Source organism: Salvelinus fontinalis, chromosome 7 (genome assembly GCF_029448725.1).
Source record: "Salvelinus fontinalis isolate EN_2023a chromosome 7, ASM2944872v1, whole genome shotgun sequence".
In the NCBI taxonomy this organism is placed as follows: domain Eukaryota; kingdom Metazoa; phylum Chordata; class Actinopteri; order Salmoniformes; family Salmonidae; genus Salvelinus; species Salvelinus fontinalis.
Genome location: NC_074671.1, coordinates 57,647,451 through 57,657,689, shown reverse-complemented (window position 1 = coordinate 57,657,689; position 10,239 = coordinate 57,647,451). Strand labels below are relative to the sequence as shown.

The 10,239-nt window shown below is 45.0% G+C and overlaps 2 protein-coding genes across 2 annotated transcripts; both read left to right on the top strand.

Annotated features, from left to right (window-relative positions):
• On the top strand, positions 1–5,201 carry LOC129858861 (guanylate cyclase soluble subunit beta-2-like). Its single transcript, XM_055928096.1, has 16 exons — positions 1–57; positions 171–244; positions 332–426; positions 850–1,010; positions 1,120–1,219; positions 1,289–1,491; positions 1,705–1,819; positions 1,933–2,036; positions 2,140–2,356; positions 2,454–2,650; positions 2,733–2,856; positions 3,027–3,175; positions 3,818–3,964; positions 4,068–4,222; positions 4,321–4,508; positions 4,688–5,201. Exons 1-16 carry the CDS (start codon positions 55–57, stop codon positions 4,858–4,860), a joined length of 2,205 nt encoding a protein of 734 aa, XP_055784071.1. The 5' UTR covers positions 1–54; the 3' UTR covers positions 4,861–5,201.
• Positions 5,202–6,218: 1,017 nt separating this feature from the next.
• On the top strand, positions 6,219–8,385 carry dleu7 (deleted in lymphocytic leukemia 7). The gene is given in 3 exon segments (XM_055928095.1): positions 6,219–6,513; positions 8,181–8,227; positions 8,229–8,385. Coding segments are annotated over 3 exon segments (465 nt in total). The 5' UTR covers positions 6,219–6,252.
• Positions 8,386–10,239: the final 1,854 nt, after the last annotated feature.

The window sequence follows — 10,239 nt, the reverse complement described above, 5'->3', positions numbered from 1 at the left end:
TCTGTACATAGAGAGTACAAACCAGGAGGACGAGGACAGAGAGATACCAGAGAGATGGTGAGTACCAAGATGTCTGTTTGTTGATTTTAACATCAAGTCATTCTAGTTTTGCTTTAGACAACTATGATATCTCATATCGCTCTCTTCTTCTTCACTGTTTGTGTTCGCAGTACGGATTCATAAACACCTGTCTGAAATCTCTGGTCATTGAGAAATTTGGTGAAGAAACATGGGAGAAACTGAGGTCTGGTATTTTGTGTACTAAGTAACTGTTGATGTAAATTTGAAACGATTCAGGACATGAGTATGCCAATTCTCTCTATCTCTTCAGGACCCTGGCAGAGGTCCAGGACACGTTTATGACTTATGAGATATATGATGATGTCATAACTCTGCGTCTGGTGCAGGAGGCATGTTCTATGCTGGGTAAGTTCCAGTCTCTACGTTCTTTACAATTCTATAACGGTGTTTAATCTTGAACCAGAAACACAGGTCAGTGTTTTTGATACCCTTATATCAGTGGTTAGGAGTGTCTACCTCCTCGGGGGAGGGGGTGTGTAAGGCCAGGTGTTAACAACGTCCCTGCTGAGGCCCTCCAGGTGAGGTCAGGTGTTAACAACGTCCCTGCTGAGGCCCTCCGGGTGTGGCACAGGTGACCCAAGTGTGGCCCAGGTGTCCTGTACCCGAGGGGTCACCTCAGAGCCTGTGGACATGACACGGTGTCAGGGTTAGAATTACGGGACAGTCTACAGTCCCAAACTAAGGGGAGAGATAGGCACCATTTAGTTTGACAGGTGGTGATGATATAGTGATGACAATGATGATGATGTGGTGGTGTTGTGGCCACAGACATGTCTTCTGAGGTGGTGCTGAAGCTTTTCGGGGAGTACTTCTTCAGCTTCTGTAAGATGTCGGGGTACGACACCATGCTGCGTACGCTAGGGGGGAACCTGGTGGAGTTCATTGAGAACCTGGATGCCCTTCACAGCTACCTGGCTCTCTCCTACCAGGTGACCTTCTGTTTACGGCCTCTACAATGGATTATCTACTATGTATTTCAATCCATTAGAGCCCAGATTTAAAAAAAGATGATGTATGCAATAAATATCCTTCTTCCAGGAGATGAACGCTCCCTCGTTCCGTGTGGAGAAGAACGACGATGGGAGGATGTTGCTTCATTACTACTCGGACAGGAAAGGCCTATATCACATTGTGCCAGGTACGGTAGTCATCCATACCTAAAATGTACCTTTAATCTAAGGAGGTTATCTCTTTTCTCTCTGTGCAGGCATCATTGAGGCGGTGGCCAAAGACTTCTTTGACAGCGAAGTGAGCATGACCATCCTTAACCAATCAGAGGAAGACGAGCGCACAGGGAAGAAAGAGCATGTGGTCTTCCTGGTCTCTCAGAGGAGCAGAGGGCCAAAGAGGGATTTCCGGCCCCAAAGAGAGAAGGAGGTAACCAAGGAGGATGAGGAGATTGATAGGAGGGTGAGAAGTTTATTTTTTTATTTAAATTTGTCATGATTCAAAACAAGAGTCAAGTAGCAGTGTTTAACTATTACATGTTTTATAATGGAATGAAAATAGAATTATGTCTAGAGGGTTAAAAAATAAGAGCAAAGTAGTCTACACCCAGCAGACACTGTGGCCTCCAGGGGTTCAGTGTGAGATCTCTGGTGTATTCCTCTGGTCTGGTAACAGCATCAGGCAGAGGCATTGGAGAGAATGAGAGCCAGGTGTGCCAGTCTGCCCCACTGCCCTGCTGGGAAAAGATCACGCTGGGACATGGTTAGGAGCATTGTCATGTTTGGAAAAGGTTGGGCTCTTTCTTTACTTGAAGTGTTCACTCCAAAAGCAAAGTTTGCTGGACGCTTTCATGTTGATATGAGAACATCTAATGAGAATGATTCTTCTGCCCCCCCCCCCCAGACAACCTTCTGAAGTCGTTCACACCCTGCTACCCAGATAAGCTGTGGATGGAGGAACAAGCATTCTGCAATGCCTTCCCTTTCCACATTGTCTTTGATAAACAGGTAAGGCAACTTGTATCTTTCTAAGTTTATGCAAAACGATAATTAAGCAGTTATTAGTCCTATTGGTACATTGTTACCAGTACTCTTCTCTATGTGTGCCCAGCTCAAGGTGAAGCAGACTGGGATTAACATCCAGAAGTTTGTCCCTGGGCTGCAGACGATGGACATCCGTCTGGATGAGTACTTCAGCATTGTCCATCCGCAGGTGACCTTCAACATCGAGAGCATCAGGAAGTTCATTAACAGCCAGTTTGTCCTGAAGACCAGACGGGAGATGGTGCCACTGGCCTCTCAGCATCAGTCCATGCTCAAACTCAGAGGTTCAGTCAAACTCCCCTTCTCTGATCCGATGTCTGATTGTGCAGGTTGGCTCTGCATTGTGTCCATGGTATGACTGAATAACGCCCCTGTACCCAGGTCAGATGGTGTGGATGGAGTCTCTGGGCTGTATGGTGTACCTGTGCTCCCCGAAGCTGCGCAGCCTGCAGGAGTTGGAGGAGAGGGGTCTGCACATCTCCGACATCGCCCAGCACGACACCACCCGGGACCTCATCCTGCTTAACCAACAGCGTCTGGCCGAGATGGAGCTGTCCAATCAGCTGGAGCGCAAAAAGGCACATACATCTCTCCTTCTTTGTCCGTTTCTCATCTCACTGTTTTCTCATCCTCTTTGTCTATCATGTTGTAATTTCATAGGAGGAGCTGAGGATCCTCTCACGCCACCTCGAGACGGAGAAGAAGAAGACGGAGACTCTGCTCTACGCCATGTTGCCTCGCCACGTAGCCAACCAGCTGAAGGAGGGCAAGAGGGTGGAAGCAGGTACGATGGCAATGTCTGGCTAATTCCATATCTACCTGGTCCTCCAGACAGGGCCAGCATATCTGCTGCCTTTTATTTTGTTCTACTCTTCAAATGAGCTAGAAGACCTGTGTAATGAAAAGTATAGCCATTACAAACGTCTCTGCTTCACCTTTCTCCCTCTATTTCAGGTGAGTTCCAGGTGTGCACCATCCTGTTCAGTGATGTGGTCACCTTCACCAATATCTGTGCTGCCTGCGAGCCCATCCAGATCGTCAACATGCTCAACTCCATGTACTCCAAGTTCGACCGCCTTACCAGCGTCCATGACGTGTACAAGGTATACAGAGAGAAAGAGCGAGGTACATGAAGGGGTAAATGAAAGTTTATTTTAATTTTTTATTTTATCCCCTTTTCACCCCAATTTTCGTGGTATCCAATCGCTAGTAATTACTATCTTGTCTCATCGCTACAACTCCCGTACGGGCTCGGGAGAGACGAAGGTCGAAAGCCATGCGTCCTCCGAGGCACAACCCAACCAAGCCGTACTGCTTCTTTAACACAGCGCGCCTCCAACCCGGAAGCCAGCCGCACCAATGTGTCGGAGGAAACACCGTGCACCTGGCCCCCTTGGTTAGCGCGCACTGCGCCCAGCCCGCCACAGGAGTCGCTGGAGCGCGATGAGACAAGGAAATCCCTACCGGCCAAACCCTCCCTAACCCGGACGACGCTAGCCCAATTGTGCGTCGCCCCACGGACCTCCCGGTCGCGGCCGGCTGCGACAGAGCCTGGGGGCGAACCCAGAGACTCTGGTGGCGCAGTTAGCACTGCGATGCAATGCCCTAGACCACTGCTCCACCCGGGAGGCCCAGGTAAATGAAAGGTTGAATGAAGGAGAGGAGATAAGGAAAGGAAAATACTTTCAACTATTGAGATGCAGCCAACCTTTCAACGAGTGCTATGAACGCCTCGGCTCTTCCAGGTGGAGACTATTGGAGACGCCTACATGGTGGTGGGTGGGGTTCCCATTCCAGCTGACAGCCATGCAGAGCGGGTGGCCAACTTTGCCCTGGGTATGCGTATCGCTGCTCGGGAGGTGACCAACCCTATCACTGGGCAACCCATCCAGGTGACATTATAGTCCAAAATGAGCTGTTCTTTAATGAAGCTATGGAATTGTGATTTAAAGTGACGGTGTGTGTGTGTCTGTGTGTGTGGTGTGCGTGTACCAGATTCGGGTGGGTCTGCACACAGGTCCAGTGCTGGCTGGTGTGGTTGGGGACAAGATGCCTCGATACTGCCTGTTTGGAGATACGGTCAACACTGCCTCCCGCATGGAGAGTCACGGACTGCCTGACCACATACACCTCAGCCCCTTCACATACAGGTAGTGCCAACATGGCTCCCATTCAGATTTGCCAATAAAGTTGGCCGAAGAACTTAGTTCTTATGATTCCGATTCTCTCTAACTATACCTATCTGCAGTGCGCTGGAAGATAAGGGCTTTGACATCCTGGAAAGAGGAGAGATCCAGGTGAAGGGAAAAGGCCTGATGACTACCTACTTCCTGCTGCAGAACCTGTGTGTGTCTGAGGACACCATCATGGCCAGAGGGACAGGAGAGCCCTGCGTGTACAGAGACAACCAGCAGGGGGCGGGAGAGAGCGAGAGAGGTTAGGCAATTTGGGTTTGTTCGAATTGCTAGCTAGTAGGGAGAAAAGAAAGGTTATTAAACAACAAAATGTGTTTATTATTGGACAAGTTATACAGCCTTCATTACATATCAGAAGATATGAAAGACTCAGTTTCATATGATACAGCCAGATAAAGGAGTCTTTCTTGTCCCATTTAGACACAGAAGAACCAGACAATGTGAGAAAGGAAGAAACGACTGGCCAAACCACGGCATCTGCTTCTTCTTGCAGTGACCTCACCAACGAAGACACAGCTTTTCTGGGAGACACTACACCTTTTCAAAAGGGCTACCTCAACGACGTGAACTCACGATTCTGCCGACTGCTCTAAGTATGTGGAGTTGGACTCCATTTGGAAGCACATCATTTGAAAATCTGAGACCATTTAGGAAATGAAATGTTGAACTCCACAAAGGCATGCTAGTTCTGACAGTTTTCAAAGAATCAACAATGTTTCTACACATGCTTGCTAACCCACTGGGCACAGATGTCAATTCAATGTCTATTTAATGCTGGTTCAACGTAATTTCATTGAAATGACGTGGAAACAACGTTGATTCAACAACTGTGTGCCCAGTGGGAAGTTTTATAAATACTGTAGATAAAAAGTGATAAATCGATATCTCAAATTTTTTGTCATTAACATGAGGATGTTTAGATATTATAAACAGGTTGATTCAATCTGTGGGAGACTCCGGGGTGAGCTCTGTGTTGTTGTCGTGACTGCTGCCTGCTGGGGGACACCTGGGGTTGCCATGGGGTGGGGACACCCTGTCGGTGCATCATTGCCTTTTCCTCATTAGCACTTTCCTGGGCCTTCAAATGAGTGTAAATGAAATAAGAGATGAGGAAAGGTAGCAGCCATTATAGAAAAGACAAGCTCCATGTGCAGCTGCTGTCAACACCAGAACTCTGCCATAGCTAATACAAGCCCCCCAGGCTTGTATTCGATAGCAGAAAGAAAGCAGAGAGACGGATCTATTGAATAGAGATGCTGTAGTTTTGGGCTCCCGAGTGGCGCAGCGTTCTAAGGCACTGCATTTCAGTGTAAAAGGTGTCACTACAGTCCCCGGTTCCAAGCTGTATCACATCCGGCCGTGATTGGGAATCCCATAGGGCGGCGCACATTTGGCCCAGCGTCGTCCGGGTTTGGCCGAGGTAGGCCGTCATTGTAAATAAGAATTTGTTCTTAACTGGCTTGCCTAGTTAAATAAAGGTTACATACATTTTTTATAGTTTGGGGTCTGCTAGACAACAGCAAGGAAAGTCTCCTTTCTCTCCTCTCAGCCTTTCCAGATGCTAATCATGAGTACACAGTAACTGTAATCTGCATAAGGAGGTGTTGATGTGTGATCTTATACAGTCTAAACCTTGTACAGTTGGGATGTTCTTAGACAGGTTTAGTTTAGGTCTGGTTCCTCATTTTCCAACTCCCTGTGGCCCTTTTCGCTGACTAAAGTAAACAGATAACAGTTGAGAAAAGGGGTCATGTGGTGTGTGTGTGTGTGTGTGTCTATGTATGTGTGTGTATGTTGGGAAAGTGGCTGTCATTAACATTTAATTACCACAAATACCAGCGATAGCGCAACAATTGACGCGTGAGTGGGAGAGGTGGAGACTCTTGTGACTTAAGCGCACCTAGGTGCTCCGGAGTGCTACAGCGCTACAGACAGCGACACAGAGAGGGGCCCAAATAGAGACAGCAACGTTGCTGTACAGTCCCATGGAGCACCAAACAGAAGCACTGAAGTTGCTACAGAATGTGCGCTCCCACCGAACAGCGATTAGTAGGCCCACTAAACTTGGACTAGAAAAACAAGTGACAACCATCCAAGACTCGTCAGCAGCGGCCCACACAATAGCAGAAAAGGCGCGTGAAAGTGTCATTACGCAGCTAATCGATATTCTAACCCAAATACTCACAGTCGAGGAAGAAATCAGTCAATGTTCGTTTCAGGATCTGAGGACATTTCTGCGTCCTAAAGTGAGTGTTTTATCCCTTATATGAAATTATAATTTCTTGGTGAGTGATGGTGTGCATCTGCTGGTTTGCATAATTTGTCAAAAATGTTTGATATCTTTCCATTTGATTGATAGGCTAGAGATTAGAATAAAAATGATTATGAATGAGAAAACAATATTGTATGGTATGGATATCAAAATATTGTGTATATGTTAAAAAGAAACACTGAATTTAATATGACTGACTCATGTTGGCTAGACGTAAAAGCTTACCATACGCTTCCCAGTCGAAACAGTTCACGGATATATTATGACGACGTTCTTGTGACGTTTTGGTCTTTTTTTTCGTGAAGGGTATAATTGCAGACCACAATTAGGGGCGTTTTCTTGATATCAAGTTACACCAATTGATGCTAGCCGTTGGTCTGTGGCTGTTATTTTATGTCGGGACAACAGCATTGTAGCTAAGCCTAACCCTTTTCCTAACTTTAACCGTTAATTATCCTAACCTTTATTTTTTGTATTGTAAAGCAATTCAAAATGTCAAATATAGAAAGAACAAAGAGTATACAAACAACATTCCTTGTTGGCTCTTACCAGAGTTTCTTAACGGTCGTCACTAGTTACCACAGCCACAAAGTCCTAAGGCTTCATATTTCTACAATTTCTCTTCTTAAAATGGGATTTTGAACCTAACCATAACCACATTGCTAACCTTATGCCTAACCAAAAACTAAGACCAGTTATAGATCATTTGTAGTCAGCAATGGAGTGATTGCTTCCTACAAGAGCACAAAACAAGTACATTTCTAGACATATTTGAAAGCAAATCTAGAGCCGATTCTGTAATAATGGTATGTTAATAATAATGCATTTTATTTTGTAAAGTGGTTTCTTGCATCAAACAACAAGAACATTTTCAGTCACCTCCTTGTCTAAAGGACAAGTTGATAAACAGGTTAATGTCAAACCCAGATTTATTTTTTCAAAGGTCTCATGGAATGTAGGCCTACATTGAAAACAACACATTGGCTGCTACTGTAGGCTGAATGATAGAACAGCCATTTCCAAGTTAAAATGTTATGGAATGCATTTTCTCAGTTGTTTTTGATGGTAGGCGACACTGGTAGGCCTATATTATGATCAAATAGCCACAGTAGCTTACTTGACCACTGTCTGAAACTGTAACTTAAAGCGGGTACAGCCTCAGTGTTCACAGTAAACTCGAGCTGGAAGTTGAAATTTGTTCAGTGGCAAAAACATTTTGAGGAAACATTGCTTCTCTTACTTTATTATTTATCAAATATTTATGTGGATTAGTCCACATTAGTTATCCTAAACTGCGATGTAAACAAATCATCTGTGGTAAGAGCCCATCAGTCTAGTCTGACTAGTTTTCATGCACATTATTTCACTAGAGAAATACTGCACCAAACATCTAGATGTAAATAGACATTAAAAAAATTCAAATTATAACAGATTTCTTGATTTACCTTAAAACTGTATGGAGATTTGGTTTCATCAGCCAAAATCCATCTCGCTCCATCTTCTCCCACTGCCGGCCACTGGGTTTCCTCTCATCACCATATTTGGTAGTGAGTGGAAATGCTAACCTGATACTTCACATATATACTTCCGGTGAAATATCTGGCTCATTGTTCTATCTGTGGCTCTACTCTCTCCACCTAGGAAAGCATAGAGCTGAGGAACATCTGTATGCGCATGGCAATGAGGGACTGACTGTCAGAAGGACCGGGACCTTAGAGATCTGCAGGACTGTTTAAAAGCCATGGTGGACAGTCTGGTGTCTTCTCTCATCAACATGAACCATCCCGTGGCCATTCAGACATCATGCACGCTTGAAGAGATATATCTGAGCTTCCCTGAAATCTGAATAGCTAATATCTCACTTTACCTAATCTCAGGGTTGATAGCCTATTGTTCACTTGAATGTACTTTTTAAATAATTTATTTTATTTCAAATTATTGGAGGTGCAACTATGTAGGCCTACTTTGTAAAAAGGAATGTCAGAAGAAATGATACTGGGACAAAAATGTGTGTTATGCAAAGTGTTTTATACAAATCCTCCTTAAAGGCCTGAAGTTTCTGTCAATTTGAAAAACCTACCAGGAATTCCAGTTCCCAACAGTTGTGTACTGTAGACCTGCCCATGGTGGGTTGGCCTTTCCAAAGTATAATTATGTTTCATTGGGTAATAAACATTGATTGAATCGTTGTATGAAGTTGTTGCTTCACATTTTCGTGGATATATGTTTAGATCTGACCTTTTATACAAGGCGTGACTAAAACGGCTATGTGGATGGATGAGAAGCATGGGCATGCCAGCACACTACAGGGTGGATCCAAGCTGTTGTCACCAGATGGCGCTATTGATCAAGGATGTAGTTCAACTCCATTATCTCAGTAGTTTGTGCTAGCCCAGCACTAAAGCACCTGATTCAACTAATTTACTATATATCAAGCCCTATAGCCCTTGTTTAGACTTTGTGGATCCCAGGGCCAGGATTGAAGAGCACTGCTCTTAAGAAATAGTGGTTCTTAAAGGCTACAAGTTGTAAAATGTTTTATAGTTAGACAGTTTTTTGATAGTACTGCATACTCCTACTGTAGATAGATACTGCATTGAAGCAAGTTAGTCGACAGCCCTATCAAATATAGTTGTGAACGCGAGTTCTAATACCCGGGTCGGCCGTTCACGGGTGGACTCCATTACACGGGCACATACAGAACTCTAAGCTTGTGACACATCCTGTTCTCAGGGTCTCAGACGGTCCTAGACGGCTGAGTCAGGGCTCGGGTCAGGGCCCACCATATGGTGCGTGGGTGTCTGGAGCAGTCTGCAGTCTGGCTTTAGAAGTTGTCCCAGGATGTATGGACCCCCATCCCCCTCGTTCCACACTAGCATGTCTCCATTGTTTCCTAGGAGTTCTAGATAAAGTGCAAGATGATTAATTCAATAATTAATTAATCATTGAGTCATCGTCTGTAATCTGAATTTCATTTATCACCAGTTGTGGCTAATTGAAGACAATGTAGACTGGCAGGTAGCCTAGTGGTTAAGAGCGTTGGGCCAGTAACCAACAGATTGCTTGTTGGAATCCCCGAGCCATCAACAGGGTGAACAATGTGTCCTTGAGCAAGGCACTTAACCCTAATTGCTCCTGTAAATCGCTCTGGTTATTAAGAGTGTCTGCTAAATGACGTTAATGTTCTGTGTACGTGTGTTGTCTTTATGTACACTATGTATTTGACTAATAGGTAATGACAGCCTTCTGAACTCTGATCCAATCTATACTGCAACTCTGGAAGTATTACAAAAAGTATCCTTTCTTTTCAAATGATATTCTCTAAACCCTGCATCTGTATGGGGTGATGTGATGTGTGTATACTGTGTCTATGTTCATTTGAATGGTTCCAGACAGCACCTGTGTGATAGCGGGAGAGCCATGCAGTGACTCACGATTGTGGGAAAACTGTCGGTTCAAGAATCAGTCCCACAACAGCATAGTACTGTGGAGGTGCTAGACAGTGGGCGGTAGGTGGTGGTCAGAGGGAATTTCCCCCCCTGGTCTGATATGGGTCTAGGTAGGCCCTGACAGCTGATTGGACCTGTAACATGTTCTGTTTTGGTAGTTTAGTGTTATCCCTGTAAACCACATAGAGGGTTGTTGAAACGTCCTGGCAGTTTCGATACCGTTATCGAGTTTCTACGTCTAGCTGAATGAA

Coding starts and splice junctions, on each gene's coding strand:
- LOC129858861 (XM_055928096.1), top strand. Junction 1,492..1,704: donor ATGAGGAGATTGATAGGAGG/GTGAGAAGTTTA, acceptor GTCTGGTAACAG/CATCAGGCAGAGGCATTGGA. Junction 4,509..4,687: donor GGCGGGAGAGAGCGAGAGAG/GTTAGGCAATTT, acceptor TGTCCCATTTAG/ACACAGAAGAACCAGACAAT.